At 45.4% G+C, this 17,324-nt stretch overlaps 1 protein-coding gene across 1 annotated transcript; it reads left to right on the top strand.

The window, feature by feature from the left end:
* Positions 1–278: 278 nt before the first annotated feature.
* On the top strand, positions 279–15,461 carry LOC129041539 (uncharacterized). Its single transcript, XM_054497063.1, has 5 exons — positions 279–400; positions 8,908–9,173; positions 14,208–14,452; positions 15,083–15,185; positions 15,331–15,461. Exons 1-5 carry the CDS (start codon positions 279–281, stop codon positions 15,459–15,461), a joined length of 867 nt encoding a protein of 288 aa, XP_054353038.1.
* Positions 15,462–17,324: the final 1,863 nt, after the last annotated feature.

Below are 17,324 nucleotides of genomic sequence, written 5' to 3'. Positions count from 1 at the left end.
AGATAGCTCATTAGCTGCTTCCCCCATGTGAGGTTACAGCCACAAGATGGCCATCCATGAACCAGGAAGCCAGCCCTTACCAGACACCAAATCTGCCTTGAATTCCCACCTCCGCAACTGTGAGAAATAAATTTCTGTTGTTTATAAATCACCCAGTTTATGGTATTTTGTTATAGCAGACTGAATGGACTAAGACAATTTCCTTGTCTTTCAGAGAGAAAATGCTCTAAAAAAAAAACTGGATGCAGCTAGTTTTGTTATTCTAACAGACCATCAGCATGGGGATGGGAGAAACAGGAGAGAAAAGCAAGCAAACGAATAATTCTCCAAGGAGAGCTGGTACCTCATTAGATGGCTCCTATAGCGCTTATCCCTTTACTAATAAAGAATTAACATCCATGTCAGTCTTCAAAAGATTCTAATTATACACCTGAAACTCTGAGAGGTTTAGGGTGTCTGCTGAGACAGAGAAGAGAGAAAACCCTTAAGCAACTCCTCTCAACTGTCTTCGGGGGTTGATGTCTTGGTCAATAACTGTCTATTGAACTCCTACTTCTCCAAAACTATAAATGATGTATAAAAATAAAGTCCAAATGGTGCACACCCAGCAAAATACTCAACACCAGGAAAACGGTAAATTATGGCACAGCTATAGTACGAACTGTTATTTGTTTGTTTGGTTGGTTGGTTTTTTTTTTTTTTTTTTTTTTTTTGGAAACAAGGTCTGGCTCTGTCGCCTAGGCTGGAGTACAGTGGCGCGATCTCCACTCACTCACTGCAAACTCCACCTCCCAAGCTCAAGTGATCCTCCCACCTCCACCTCCCAAGTATCTGGGACTATAGAGGCATGCCACCACGCCCAGCTAATTTTTGTATTTTTTGTAAAGATGGAGTTTCACCATGTTGCCCAGGTTGGTCTCAAACTCCTGATCTCAAGCAATCCTCCCACCTTGGCCTCCCAAAGTGCTGGGATTACAGGCGTGAGCCACCACACACGGCCAGCATGAACTCTTAATGCAGCCATTTGAAAGAATTTTGATGAAGAACATAGAAATTGGAAAAGATAGTGTTTCAAGTTGATAAACTATACTGTTCCAGATATAGACGTTGCTGATGAGAGACACTTCACAAACATTTGTCCCTTATGTATTTTTCCCGTGATAGTAAGTGTTTCAGGGGCTGGAAAGTTCAGGTTTTGGATCTCTTGTCTCACAATCCAGTCAAACATTGGCCAACTTGTAATCTTTCTCTTTCTCAGTTTCATCATCTGTAAAGGACATAACCTTGCTATTTTCAGAATATTATATAATACTCCGGCCAGGCTGGTGGCTCATGCCTGTAATCCCAGAACTTTGGGAGGCCGAGGAGGGTTGATCACCTGATGTTAGGAGTTCAAGACCAGCCTGGCCAACATGGCGAAACCCCATCTCTACTAAAAATACAAAAGTTAGCCAGGCATGGTGGTGCATGCTTGTAATCCCAGCTACTCGGGAGGCTGAGGCAGGAGAATCGCTTGAACCTGGGAGGCAGAGTGAGCCAAGATCACGCCATTGCACTCCAGCCTGGGCGACAGAGTGAGACTCCATCTCAAAAAGATAAATAAAGAAAAAATAAAAATAAATAAAAAACAAAATATATAATACTCTGAGGACATAAGAACCTGCATGGAAAAATATTTTAAAAGAGCTATTAAATAGCATTCTCCGGATCTAGGGCACTATGCTGAATGGTAGGAGACCTTGCTAAGTCATTGTTTTTAAAGCTTTTGGAAACAGGGACTTAGAGGCCTTAGACATACCGAATTAGTGATAGAGCTAAGATCAGAATTTAGGGTATGGCTTTGTGTCACCTCCAGGTTTGACCTTCACACACCAGACTTCTCTCTTAGCCATATAATTAAATAAAGAAAAATAAAAGCCTAAAATAATCTACAGAAGCCATTGTCAAATTTTCTTTCATTGGCCCCATTTTTTTTTTTTTTAAGAAAAGGACTACTTCATATCAGAGACTAAATAATCATATTTTCTCGTCATTGAATACTTTTCACCAACTTAGTGTCATCTATATCCATGACAACAGACTCCAGTGCCTACTCTTGCCTTCACCATAGGAATATGGAAAAACACAAGCATAACTGAGAGAAAAAAACCCAGAAAGCTGGATTTAATACAAAGTAAAAAAGGTAAGCTTGGCACAGTCATTAGCTGTTATTATAAACACCTTCATAGTCAGCTGCAGAGTGGAAACTGAGTATTTACAGTGTATTATTAAAAGCAAAGCAGGAAATGTTGTACTCAGAAATATTTCTAACAACTTTTTTTCAGCTGGGTGCAGTGGCTGTTGCCTGTAATCCCAGCGCTTTGGGAGGCTGAGGTCAGAGAACCACCTGAGCCAAGGAGTTCAAGACCAGCCTGACCAACATAGGGAGACCCTGTCTCTACAAACAATTTAGAAATTAGCCAAGTGTAGTGGCATATACCTTCTACCTGGAGGCAGAGGTGGGAGAATTGTTTGAGCTCAGGAGGTCAAGGCTGCAGTGAGCTGAGATCGTGCCACTGCATTCTAGCCTTGGTGACAGAGCAAGACCCTGTCTCACACATAAAAAAAGAAAAAGTATTTTTTATGGCCGGGCATGGTTGCTCACGCCTATAATCCCAGCACTTTGGGAGGCTGAGGGGGGAGGATCACTTGAGGTCAGGAATTCAAAACCAGCCTGGCCAACATGGCAAAGCCCTGCTCTTGGCCGGGCACAGTGGCTCATGCCTATAATCCTAGCACTTTGGGAGGCAAAGGCGGGTGGATTGCTTGAGCCCAGAAGTTTGAGACCAGCTTGGGCAGTGTGGCAAAACTTCATCCCTACAAAAAATACAAAAACTTAGCTGGGTATGGTGGTGTGTGCCTGTAATCCCAACTACTTGGGAGGCTGAGGTGGGAGGAACACACGAACCTGGGAGGCAGAGGCTGCAGTGAGCTGAGATTGGGCCACTACACTCCAGCCTGGGCAACAGAGTGAGACCATGTCTCAAAAACAAAACAAAACCCTTCTATTAGGCAGCTTTTGTGTGTGTGTGTCTCGCTCTGTTGCCCAGGCTGGGGTGCAGCTGGGCAACTTTGGCCCACTGCAGCCTCCATCTCCTGGTTTAAGCAATTCTCGTGCCTCAGCGGCGTCCTGAGTAGCTGGGATTACAGACGTGAGCCACCATGCCTGGGCTTTTTTTTTTTTTTTGAGACAGGATCTCACTTTTTTGCTCAGGCTGGAGTGCAATGGCATGATCAAGGCTCACTGCACCCTCAGTCTCCCTGGGCTCAATCAGTCCTTCTACCCTCAGCCTCCCTAGTAGCTGAGACTACAGGCATGCATATCTTTTTGTAGAGGTGGGGCTTCACCATATTGCCCAGGCTATTATTAGGCATCTTGATGGGCATTTTTATTTGCTTCTTTAGTATAAATTCCTTCAAGTAAAATTGCTACCATCATGCAGTATGCACACTTTTAAGGATTTTGGAACATGATGCCAAATTATGTTTGTACATATTGTTGGAATTTACACTTCCATCATCAATGTAAACTCCTATTTATAAACTCCAAACAATATGTTTTTGTTCTTTCAAAATAGAAATAAGAAATCATAATACTGATATATGTATGTTAATTGTTAAAAAAAAAAAAAAAAAGAAAGAAATCAAGCTGTACCAAAGTGAAAACCAGTAGAGAGTAAAAGCCCTGCTTCTCCCAACCCTACTCCCTAATTTTTTGTCAATATCTTTCTAGGACTTTTTCAGATAATAAGGTAGAGATAGATAGATGGTAGATGGATTAAAAAAAAAAAGAGCACACACTTGCAAGAAAGTGCAGTAGACACAGAGATACATATATTGGGTTTTTAGAACAAAAATAAAAACATATATGTTATTTCATAACTGCTTTTAAATTTTATTATTTTTATTTTATTTTATTTTTTGAGACAGAGTCTGGCTTTGTTGCTTAGGCTGGAGTACAGTGGCACGATCTGGGCTCACTGCAACCTCTACCTCCCGGGCTCAAGTAAGCCTCCTGAGTAGCTGGGACCACAAGTGGGTGCCACCACACCTAGTTAATTTTTGTATTTTTAGTAGAGACTGGGTTTTGTCATGTTGGCCAGGCTGGTCTCAAATTCCTGGGCTCAGGAGATCTGCCCACCAACGTATTTACCAAAATAGGCACTTTTTGTCTTTTTAATTGTTGCCAAACAGATAGGTCAAACTAACAAACAAAAGCCCCAGTTCCTCATTTTATTTTGTTTTTTAATTAGTACTTTATTCTATATGCATTTGAGAGAGCCAATAAAACTTTGCTGACCAGCGTGAGGGCTGGAGTTGAGGGAGGAGACTGAGAGACAGAAAGACCAGGAGAGGGAACCTGGCCCTGATGCTCATGAATGAATGAATGATCTGCCCAGTATACCCTGGGATGGAGTGGGATAGTTCATTCACATCTACCATGACCTGGCTTTTTTTTTTTTTTTAAATTCCGTAGAATAATTCCTTTTCCCCTAAAGAAAATCATGTACATGGTTTTAAAAAAAAACATTACTCACGTTTACGTAGTAAAAATCAAGTGTCCTTGTCTTAAGACTGCCAGGACCAGGGGCAGTGGCTCATGCCTATAATCCCAGCACTTTGGGAGGCCGAGGCAGGTGGATCACCTGAGGTCAGGAGTTTGAGACCAGCCTGGCCAACATGGCAAAACCCTGTCTCTATTAAAATACAAAAACTAGCCAGGCGTGGTGGCACATGCCTGTAATCCCAGCTACTCAGGAGGCTGAGGCAGGAGACTCGCTTGAACCTGGGAGGCGGAGGTTGCAGTGAGCCAAGCTCATGCCACTGTACTCTAGCCTGAGCGACAGAGCAAGACCCTGCCTCCAAAAAAAAAAAAAAAAAAAAGATTGCCAGACTTAGACCCTGTCTTCCCTCCCTCTCTAGGCCCTGTCTTCCCTCCCTCTCTAGGTCTAATATTACTACTACTACTAGTAATAACTCACATTTTTTGAGTTACTATGTGCCAGAAACAAAATTTCCTAGACTTAGTAATTCATTCAAATTCCCTACAACTTTCTGAATATGAATACGTACTGTTTATGATCCTCATTTTTTCAGATAAGAATATTGCATCACAAAGAAGTTAAATAACTTGCCCGAAGTTGCACAACTTATAAGCAACGGAGCTGGAATTCAAACCCAGATGGTCTGGTTCCCCAGCCTGTTGCTTAATTTAATCCACATTACCCTAAATTATTTTCATTGTAGTGGGGTGGAAATTTCTGGATACAAAGAGACAGAGGTCAAAAGGTTTTGCATGATTCCCTATCATAAGTGATACTAAGCAGATCTTATCTACCTGGTCCCTGAGCTGGTGTGGTTCCCAAGTGGTTTGCCCACAGCTGCCCACTATCATCATTTCTCCTATGTCCTTCCTGGGTTGTGTAAGCACAGGGATAGTCTCTCTATATAATTATAAACCAAGTAGTTAAAATTCACCTTGAAAGTCATTTCTTTTCAGTTTGTAACTAACTCATTTTTTTATTAGCTAATATTCTATTTATTTATTTATTTAACCAATCCTCTGGTGATGGACATTTATATTGTTTCCAAACAACGCTATAGTGAATCTCTTTGGATATAAATCTTCTGCATAAAGGATTTATGCATAAGTAAAAGCTACACCATATTCCTAACAATGAAATTGTTAGATGAAAAGTTATATGCATTTTAAAATTTAACAGACTGTACTTTTTTTTTTCTTTTTGATACGAGGGTCTCACTCTGTCACCCAGGCTGGAGTGCAGTGGTGTGAGGCTCACCACAGCCTTGACCTCCCCAGGCTCAGGTGATTCTCCCACCTAAGCCCCCTGAGTAGCTGGGACTACAGGCATGTGCCGCTACACCCGGCTAATTTTTTTGTATTTTAATAGATATGGGGTTTTGCCATGTTGCTCAGGTTGGAACTCCTGGGCTCAAACGATCCGCCTGCCTTAGCCTCCCAAAGTGCTGGGATTATAGGCATGAGCTACTGCGCCTGGCCCATGTTAAGTTTTAAAGTTAACACTGATGCGGGGGTATGTGAGGGTAAAATATGTAGAGCCTTGTAGATCACTGAAAAGACTGCATTTTACTCTGTGGTGGGAAACTATTGAAGAATTTCTATTAAAGGAAGATCTTTAAGGGGATAAAAATGCAGACAAATTATCCTTCTCTCCTTAGTCTCTGCTCCAAAGAGGTTTTGTGAGAACCTGTGGTACAATTTTGGATGTTTAAGATGGGGAGCACTCCTCCAATGATTAGGAGGGACACAAGACAGAAATAAAGATTTTATTACTTTATAGGCCTTGGGGAGCACATGGTACCCTTGGAGGCCACACACCTGGAGGTCAGGGAGCACAGGCAGGGAGAGAAAGAGAGGAACACATGGGCCAACGCCCTTATTGGGTACAAGGTGTTATCCAAACAGGTTTCCCATTGGGGAGTTTTAATTGGTGGGTTTAAATCAAGCAGGCATGAGTTCCAGGTCACGCAGTGTCATATCTGCATGGTCAGTGTAGAGTGTGAGGACCATTCAAGCAGGTTGCATGTAGCTGTCCCATAGGGAAGTGGTCACCAGGGAATAACTATAAGGGCAATATCTGGACTGGCCACATTGAGGAATGGAGGTAGGGTGAGGGTGGGGTACAGAACGGGAAACTGCATCAAGGGTGACTGAGCCCTGTTTCTGGTATTGGAAAGTCAAACATAATTAAAATGGATGCTGAGGCAACACAAAATTATAAGAATTCATTATAACCCGGTTAGTCAGTAGAGCATATAGAAGCCCTCTACTTAGTTGTTTTTCAAATCGAAAAATGAATCGGCGAGTATTTTCTATCCAGAATCACTTTGTAGGTTTGGTGCTTCTGTGGCATGGGCACTGCTGTGTGTGGCTGGATCTGCTCCACAGAGGAGGTAGGGACAACACATTGCCTTATAGGTCTTCAGAATACCTACTATCATTATTAATAATAATTTCACCACTGTTTTTTTTCTTTTCTTGAGACTGAGTTTCACTCTCGTTGCCCAGGCCCTGGGGAGAATCTTACATTGACCTCAAGTGATCCACCCGCCTTGGCCTCCCAAAGTGCTGGGGTTACAGGTGTGCAGTGGGGTTACAAATAGTGCAATGGCACGATTTTGGCTCACTGCAACCTCCGCCTCCCGGGTTCAAGCGATTCTCCCGTCTCAGCCTCCCGAGTAGCTGAGATTACAGGTATGTGCCACCACGCCCGGCGAATTTTTTGTATTTTTAGTAGAGATGGGGTTTCTCCGTGTTGGTCAGGCTGGTCTCAAACTCCCGACCTCAGGTGATCTGCCCACCACAGCCTCCCAACGTGCTGGGATTACAGGCGTGAGCCACTGCGCCCGGCCAAACCACTGTTCTTTAGAACAAGTAGGTACCTGCTTTTGAGTTATCAATTGAACTACTTTGAGCTAAATAGTTCTTTTAGGTGGTATTAATCTAGGCTTTGTTCTCCTTGATTTCCTCTCCCTTATACTCCAGGCAGATAGTCTCTTTACATGTCTCTGTCTTCTTATGTCCTTTTTACGGAACTTGAAGAAAGAAATTGCTTGAAAATGGCAATTCCTGCCTTTCGGGAAAGATTATGCCAAGAATTCTGGAGGGGGAAGAAAAGTTAGGTGGATCTGGAATCGGTCCTTGGAGAAATGTGGAATAGGCTCCAAATTTGGTGTCTGTGAAGTAGGGAGCAGGCAGACTGATCCTCAATGCAGGGATCCTAGCCTCTGCAGAGATTTCTGATGCCCCACCCCTGTGTTGCAGGGTGGCCAGACTAGACAGGAACCACGTGGCTTGAAAATGAGGCTATGAATGGTAACTGATAGCATGGAGATGTTCTAGAAATTTGAGATCTTCCATTTTTTTCAGACACCCCAGAGTCTTTCAGATTTTTGTATGAAAGTAAGTGCTATGGTTTGTGTCCCCTCCAAAACTTATGTTGAAACTTAATCCTTGGCCAGGCTCAATGGCTCACGATTGTATTCCTAGCACTTTGGGAGGCTGACGCAGGAGGATCGCTTGAGCCCAGGAGTTGGAGACCAGCCTGGGCAACATGGTGAAATCCTGTTTCTGCAAAAAAACACAAAAATTAGTCAGGTGTGGTGGTGCATGCCTGCAGTCCCAGCTACAGAGACTGAGGTGGGAGGGTTGCTTGAGCCTAGGAGGTCGAGGCCACAGTGAGCCACGATCGCATCACTGCATACTAGCCTGAGTGAGACTGAGACTGTGAGGAAGGAAGGGAGGAAGGGAGGGAGGGAGGAAGAGAGGAAGGGAGGGAGGAAGGGAGGAAGGGAAGGAGGGAGGGAGGAAGGGAGGAAGGGAGGGAAGAAGGGAGGAAGGGAGGGAGGGAGGGAAGAAGGGAGGAAGGGAGGGAGGGAGGGAGGGAGGAAGGGAGGGAGGGAGGGAGGGAAGAAATGAGGAAGTGAGGGAGGGAGGGAGGAAGGAAGGACCAGGCAGGCAGGCAGGCTGGCCAGGCACGGTGGCTCACACCTGTAACCCCAGCACTTTGGGAGGCCAAGGCAGGTGGATCACTTGAGGTCAGTGTAAAATTCTCCCTGGGGCCTGAAAGTTTAAGGAGATGAATAACTCCTCCCTTCTCAGGCCCAGTCTTAAGGCGCAAGGCTACTTGCGTCAGCAGCATGTGCCAGGAAAATAGCAGAAGCACAAAGAGAGCCAGTGGGAAGACAATACCCCTGAAGATCTGAAGATCGAGAAAGAGGTCATCTGGGTACAATGTAGCAGTTATGTCAGACTAGGACACTTCTTGTTTACAGGAGACTATAAAACCTTTGCCCCCTCCTCACTTGGGGCTGACGCCATTTTAGGCCTCAGCCCACCTGCACCCAGGCGCTCATTAAAACAGCATGTTGTTTCACACTGCCCCGTGTTGTCTATTGGCAGGCTTTCAGGGTTCAAACCGATAAAAGAACCTTACATCTGGAGCCAAAACCCGGGAAGAGCTCAGGTCTGCGTCCCCCACGGACCTACCCCTCCACCCCAGAGAGCAGGCCACAGCAGCCGGACAAAGGAAGCTCCTCAGCCTCCAGTCGCCTCTCTGTGGATGCACATCAGTCACTGGTCTCAACTAATGGTAAGTTTCTCCGGGAGCCCAGTTCACAGGGAAAAATTCGCATGGCCTCTCGGTTTCTTCGGTCTGAAAATCCAACGTTGGTCCAAGAAGGCTCTGGTGTGTGCCAGGCACTCACTGATCATCTGGTCTTAGGGGGACGCCTCTAAGCCATTTGATCCCGTTCTGGGAACTAAAAAGGCAGCGGTGATTGTCGCTCCTTTTATGGTCTCCCTCCGGCTGTCCAGGACAGTCTCCTTTTTCCCTGTTCTCCCGAGCCTACCCTCTGTTATAGGAAACTCCTGGTCCTCCATTCCAAAAAACAGTACTCTAGGCTGCCTCATAAAAAACCTGCAAACCTTAGGCCTCAGGCAAAATATCCACCCTAAGCGCCTTGTCTTTTTTTTTTTTTTTGCAATACAGCCTGGCAGCAGTACAAATTAAATAACAGGTCCAAATGGCCCATAAATAGAACATTCAACCTTACAATTTTAACTGATTTAAGCAATTATTGCCGACAACTGGAGAAATGTGAAGAAATTCCTTATGTCCAGGCCTTTTTGCACTCAGACCACAACCCAACCTCTGCAGTTCTTGCTCACCTGTTCAAATCCTCCTCCTTCATTCCCATGGCCCAGATCGCCTTTCTCCTCCCAAGCCTACTTCTTTTTCCTCGTTTAACCCAGCTGACTGCTGTCCACCCCTCCCAGCCCCTACCTTTTCCTCTCAACTGTCTTCTTTAACCCCCCAAGCCTCCTCATTGTCTTATCAGTTGCCATCTTCCTAGCCGCCATCTTCCCAGTCAGCTGTATCCACTTCTTTTCCTACACCATCCCTCCTCAGGACAATTCTAGTATTGCTTGTACCCATTCTCGTCCACAACTGCCCTCTCTTGAGGCTTGTAAACCCATCCCGCCACCTTACGCCCCTATCTATCTTCCACTGCCTGTTAACGCAACCCCCTTCCCCCTTCAAACCTTCAGCAGGAACCACCATCTTAAACCTTCAGTTCATCTCCTAATCCACCCCTGATATTCGGCGCAAGCTTCAGAAGCTTGATGACGGCCCTCAAACCCCACAAAGAGACCTTCTTAATTTAGCCATCAAAGTCTTTAACAATCGTGATGAGAAAAGTAAAAGGCAAAAACCGGCAGAGTTTGAAATGCTTGCCTCCGCCATCAGGAGCCCTGCAGGCCCACGGGCCGCAGCTCCACACGGAAGCCTCCTAACACTCCACCTCCACCTGGTGCCTGTCTCAAGTGCGGCAATGAAGGCCACTGGTCCAGACAACGCCCAAACCCAGGTAAGCCCACCAGGCCATGCCCCCTCTGTGGAGGACCCCACTGGAAGTCGGACTGTGAGCAGCCCCTGCGAGGACCGCCCCCATCCCTTCCTGAGCCGGCCTACTCGGATCTCATTGGCCTTGCTGCTGAAGACTGACGGTGCCCTGGAACGGATGCCCTAGCAACTACCATCGCTTCATCCAAGCCAAGGGTAACCCTGATGGTGGCAGGTAGTCCAGTAGTTCTTTTTTAATTAATCCTGGGCAACCTACTCTGCTTTGCATAATTTTTCAGGACCTACCCAATCCTCCCACGTCTCTGTTGTGGAAATTGACCGACAAGTCTCCAAACCCCGAGCCACCCCTCCACTTTTCTGCTCCCTGCACACTTTTTCCTTCATTCACTATTTCTTAGTCCTGCCCTCATGCCCAACTCCACTCCTAGGCAGAAATATCCTTTCAAAACTCCACACTACTCTCCACTTCCACATTCCCCATAGTACCCAATGCATCCACCCAGACCCCTCCAGTACTTCTAGCTTTCTTCTACTCTTTCAAGCTCCCACCTTAAAATGTGCAGCCTTTCCTTGTCCTCTATCCACAGTTAACCCTGCTGTTTGGATACTTCCACACCCTCAGTCGCAGAACACCACACCCCCATTCGCATTACCCTTAAAGAGCCCACCCAGTTCCTATCACAGAAGCAGTATCCCATCCCCCAAGAAGCTCTCATAGGCCTACAGCCTATCATTTCTCACCTCCTTGCCAGTCACCTACTCCGCCCAACAGACTCCCCTTTTAACACACCAATTCTACCTGTTAAAAAGCAAATGGAACTTATCGCTTAGTCCAGGACCTCAGGCTCATTAACCAAGCTGTACTCCCAGTATGTCGAACCCATATACTTTACTTTCCACAATTCCCTCCAATACTACCCCTTTTCCTGTTCTAAACCTAAAGGATGCTTTTTTTTCCACAATTCCTTTACACCCTAATTCCCAAAACCTCTTTGCCTTTGGGTCGGAAAACCCCAACACCCACCTTTCACGTCAGCTCACCTGGTGCATACTACCTCAAGGTTTCAGAGACAGCCCCCACCTTTTTGGACAGGCCCTTGCTCGCAACCTCTGTACCTTATTTCTAAAACCATCCATTTTCCTTCAATATGTTAATAATCTACTCCTGTGTAGCGCCTCTCAAAGAGACTGCAACGCCCACACTATCTCTTTTAAACTTCTTGGCAGAACGGGGGTATTAGGTCTCCCCTTAAAAAGCACAAATATACACCCCCTCTAGTCACCTATCTAGGCCTAGCTCTTACCCCGCGAACCTGAGGGCTCACGACCGACCGCGTATCCCTCCTCCAGTCCCTCCCACCTCCACAAACTCAGCAAGAAATTCTCTCTTTTCTAGGACTAATGGGATATTTTAGGCTTTAGATTCCCTCCTTTGCTCTACTTGCCAAACCGTTATACCAAACTGCTAAAGGCCCTCTCCATGAGCCTTTAAAACCTACACAGCCTATTACCCAACCTTTCTGTCTACTCCAAAAAGCTCTCATCTCAGCCCCCGACCTCACTCTCTAGACCTCACCAAACCTCTCTCCCTCTATACTGACAAACGGCGTAGAGTTGCACTAGGTGTTCTAACCCAGTCTACAGGATCCACCCTCCAGGTTGTTGCCTACCTCTCTAAACAGCTTGAAGCCACAGTTCTCAGATGGCCTGCCTGCCTCCAAGCATTGGCGGCAGCTGCTGTCCTCACCCTTGAAAGCCTAAAACTGTCTCTCCATGCCAACCTAACAATTTATTCAACCCATAACATCAAAGATATGCTAGCTCACCACAGTGTACTAAGTCTCATCTCTGCCCCACGGCTCCTCCACTGTATGCTCTATTCATAGAAACCCCCTAAATCCCATGCGAACCAGCTCCCATCTAAACCCGGCCATGGTCTTACCTAAAGCTACGACCGCCCAAGACCCTACACATATCTGTGTGAACACTGTTCAAACCTTTCTTATACCTTTTCCAAACCTAACCAACCCCTTCCAGATGCCTCCTTTACTTGGTTTGTAGATGATAGCTTCTTCCCACATCAAGGACACTGGCATGCCAGCTATGCTATAGTGTCACCTCTCCACACTATTGAAGCCAATCTGCTCTCCCTAGGCACCACCTCCCAAACAGCTGAACTCATCGCCCTTACTCGAGCTCTCACTCTGGCAGCCAAACAGATCATATATGCAAATCTTGGCCGGGCGCTGTGGCTGACACCTGTAATCCCAGCACTTTGGGAGGCCAAGGCGGGCAGATCACAAGGTCAGGAGATCAAGACCACCCTGGCCAACATGGTGAAACCCCGTCTCCACTAAAAATACAAAAATTAGCTGGGTGTGGTAGCACGCGCCTGTAGTCCCAGCTACTTGGCATGCTGAGGCAGTAGAATCACTTGAACCCAGGAGGCAGAGGTTGCAGTGAGCCGAGATCGCACCACTGCACCCCAGCCTGGGCGACAGAGCGAGACTCCATCTCAAAAAAAAAAAAAAAAACATATATGCAAATCCTCGTTATGCGTTCCACATAGTGCACTCACACTTGTCCATCTGGAAAGAATGGGGTTTCCTAACTGCAAAAAAACACTCCCACTCCTGTCATAAATGGCTCTCTCATCAGCAAACTCCTTCAAGCTGCCAGGCTCCTGCAGAAAGTTGCCATCATTCATTGCAGAGGCCACCAAACCCCAGACAATCCTATAATAGCTGGAAATGCGCTAGCAGATCAGGTAGCCAAAGAAGTGGCTCTACAACCCGTGCAAGGCCAGTTTCTGTCCCTGTCTCTGTTCTCTCCTCTTTACTCCTCATAAGAAAAGGAGGACTTCTGAGCCCCAAACCTTCAAAAGCAAGGACCATGGTATGTCAAGGAAGGATGCTTCATTCTTGCTCACTCTCAAACAATCTCTATCCAAAGCCTCCACAACTCTTTCCATGTTGGTTACAAACCTCTCTTGCAACTTCTCCATCCTATTCTCACTTTCCTCATCTCTCCAGCTGTGTTCAAGAAATTACCCAGTCCTGCTCTATCTGCCACTCAACGTCACCCCAGGGCTCCCTCCAGCAGCTGCCTTTTCCTACCCACCAAGCCCAGGGCCAGTTACCCGGGCAAGATTGGCAAGTAGACTTCACTCACATGCCGCCTGATAAACGGCTCTGCTATATTCTGATCTTTGTCTGTACTTTCTCTGGGTGGGTAAAAGTGTTCCCAACAACTTCAGAAGGTGCAAATATCCTCACACAAACTCTCATCATGCATAAAATTCCCCGTTTTGGACTCCCAACATCCATCCAGTCCAATAACAGGCCAGCCTTCATCAGCCAAATTACTCAAGGCATCTCTACATCCTTAGGAATAAAGTGGGTTCTCCACACACCCTACAGGCCTCAATCTTCAGGCAAAGTTAAAAAAAATTAACTCTGTCCTTAAAGCCCAACTCATCAAGCTGGCTCTAGAAACCTGCCAGCTGTGGACAAAAAATTTCCCTTTTGCCCTGATAAGACTCCACACAACACCAAAGTCATCCTCTTTTTATAGCCCCTTTGAAATCATGTATGGCCAAACTTTTGTCTTGGGGCCTCCACCCTTACCAGACTCTGAGCCACTCAGGAATTACCTCCCCTCCTTAGTCCAGACACGGTCTTTCATTCGTGAAGCAGCAAATGAGGCCATGCCTCTCCCTGTTGACACCACCTTGTCCTCTCAACATTAACTGTCTTGCAGGCACAGATGTGTTTATCTGTCAATCCGACCCTCATCAAAAGCTACAACCGAAGAGGAGAGGCCCCTACACTGTGATACTCAGCACACCAACTGCAGTGACAGTCCAAGGACTCCCCCACTGGGTCCATTGCACCAGGGTGAAGCTCACCCCCAAGGGTACTCCTTCCTCCAAAACATTAACAGTGGGCAACACCCTCAGAGTCCTTGTATATAATAACCTAAACAAAGAAAAACGATCCTTAAAGGTAGGAGGAAGCCAAAGATGACAAGGAAACAAATGGCCTCCGCAACAGATCATCGAATATTATGGTCCTGCCACTTGGGCTGAGAAGGGTTCATGGGGTTATAACACTCCTATGTATATGCTAAATAGAATAATTAGACTACAGGCTGTTCTACAAATACCAAACCGCCTCAGCCCTGGAAATGCTCGCGCAACAACAAAACCAAACGCGCACGGCAATTTATCAAAACGGGCTAGCACTAAACTACTTATTAGCAGATCACAAAGTCAGGAGATCAAGACCACCCTGGCCAACATGGTGAAAACCCGTCTCCACTAAAAATACAAAAACTCCAGAGAGTGGAGTCTGTGGTAAATTTAATATCTCTAATTGCTGTCTTAACATAGATGGTAACAGAAAAGCGGTTCTAGAAATTGCTTCAAACATCAGAAAAGTAGCCCATGTACCAGTCCAAACCTGGAAGGGATGAGACCCAACAAATCTTCTAGGAGGGTGGTTCTCTAATTTAGGAGGATTTAAAGCGCTGGTAGGGACAGTAATCTTCATCATTGGGCTCCTTCTGTTTCTCCCCTGTGTTATCCCACTGATAATAAAAGCTAAAAGCCGTTAAAACTCTTGTTGAAAGTACAGTTAACCGCCAGACAATCCAGACGATGCTGCTGCTACAATTACACAATGGATACCAACCTGTCTCTCAAGAATACCCCAAAAATTAAGTTTTTCTTTTTCCAAGGTGCCCACTCCACCCCTATGTCACGCCTGAAGTAGTTATTGAGAAAGTCGTCTCTTTTCCCTTTTCTATAACCAAATAGACAGGAATGTAAGATTCTCCCTGGGGCCTGAAAGCTTAAGGAGATGAATGACTCCTCTCTTCTTAGGCCCAGTCCCAAGGCGCAAGGCTACTTGTGCCAGCAGCATGCGCCAGCAAGATAGCAGAAGCAGGAAGAAAGCCGGCGGGAAGACACCTACCCCTGAAGATCGAGAAAGAGGCCATCTGCGTACAATGTAGCAGTTACCTCAGATTAGGACACTTCCTGTTTACAGGAGACTATAAAACCTTTGCCCCATTCTCACCTCGGGATGACGCCATTTTAGGCCTCAGCCCACCTGCACCCAGGCGCTCATTAAAACAGCATGTTGCTCCACACCGCCTGGTGTTGTCTATTGGCACGCTTTCGGGGTTCGAACCGATACAAGAACCTTATGGTCAGGAGTTTGAGACCAGCCTAGCCAATATGGTGAAACCCCATCTCTACCAAAAATATAAAAAATTAGCCAGGTGTGGTGGCATGCACCTGTATTCCCAGATACTGGGGAGGCTGAGGCGGGAGAATCACGTGAACCTGGTTGCAGTGACCCGAGATCGCACCACTGCACTCCAGCCTGGGCAACAGTAAGGCTGTGTTCTCAAAAAAACAAAACAAAAAGAAACAAAAAAAAAAAAAAAAAGAAAAGGAAAGAGAGAGAGAGAAAGAAAAAAGAAAAGTCCTCAATGTGGCAGTATTGGCAGTATTTAGAGGTGGGGCCTTTAAGAGATGATTGGATCATGAGAGCTCTGCCCTTGTGAATGGATTAGTTCATTCACAGATTAATGGATTATCATGGGAAGGGACCTAGTGGCTTTATAAAAAGAAGAGATCATGGCAATGGTGCACGACTGTTCTCCCAACTACTTGGGAGGCTGAGGTGGGAGCATTGCTTGAGCCCAGAGACTGGAGGCTGCAGTGAGCTATAATCACACCACTGCACTCCAGCCTGTGCAAGAGTGAGACCCTGTCTCTAAAAAAAGAAAAGAATAGAAAAGAAAATCACCAATTGGCAACCACCACCATAATAATAATAAATGATTCAGACAAGAATCACCAATAAATCCTGGAATTTGTGGATATAAATTGGATGAGGAACAGGACATTTATGTAGTCTAAAGTATCTCATCACAAAAATAATCATTGATTATTAATAGTACAAAATACTGTTTCACTTACAGTGATGAAAAAAGAGAGACATTATCTAAACCAATGTATAAAAGTTAACGTCACAGCTGGGCGTGGTGGCTTATGCCTGTAATCACAGCACTTTGGGAGGCTGAGGCGGGGAGATCACCTGAGGTCGGGAGATCGAGACCAGCCTGGCCAACATGGTGAAACCCCATCTCTACTAAAAATACAAAAATTAGCCGGGCGTGTTGGCAGGTGCCTGTAATCCCAGCTACTCATGCCGCTGAGGCAGGAGAATCACTTGAACCCCGGAGGCGGAGGTTGCAGTGAGCCAAGATCATGCCATTGCATTCCAGCCTGGGCAACAAGAGCAAGACTCCATCTCAAAAAAAAAAGTAAACAGTAATGGGACAAATCGCCATGTGCTTTCTGATGTGTGGCAGGAAAACCCATCACTGTGTATTTTTCACTAAAAATGCATAGATTGAATCTAATCATAAGAAATTATCAGGTAAGCCTAAATTTCAGAACAATCTATAATATAAGTAGACTGTTGTTTTTAAAAATGTCAAGGTCATGAAAGACATGAAAGCCTGAGGAACTGTGCCAGACTGGAAAGACTAAAGAGGCAGAATAAGTACGTGCAATTCAACCTTGGATTGGACCCCAGACCTATAAATGACATCATTAGGATGACTGGTGAAATTTGAATGAGCTCTGTGGATAAATGAAAATATAATATCTATGTTAGTTTCTTTATTTTGTGAGTATTACGTGGTTACATAGGAGAGTGGTTTTCATTTTAGGAAATATGAAATATTCATATTTCATTTTAGGAAATATGAAATAGGTTTTCATTTTAGGAAATACTGAAAGTATTACGGGGTAATGGAACTTCCTATCCTCAATTTATTCTCAAAATGTTCAGAAAAATA

Source organism: Pongo pygmaeus, chromosome 6 (assembly GCF_028885625.2).
Source record: "Pongo pygmaeus isolate AG05252 chromosome 6, NHGRI_mPonPyg2-v2.0_pri, whole genome shotgun sequence".
Classification (NCBI taxonomy): Eukaryota; Metazoa; Chordata; class Mammalia; order Primates; family Hominidae; genus Pongo; species Pongo pygmaeus.
The sequence above is the reverse complement of the archived record's forward strand: the minus strand, read 5'-3'. Positions and strand labels throughout refer to the sequence as shown.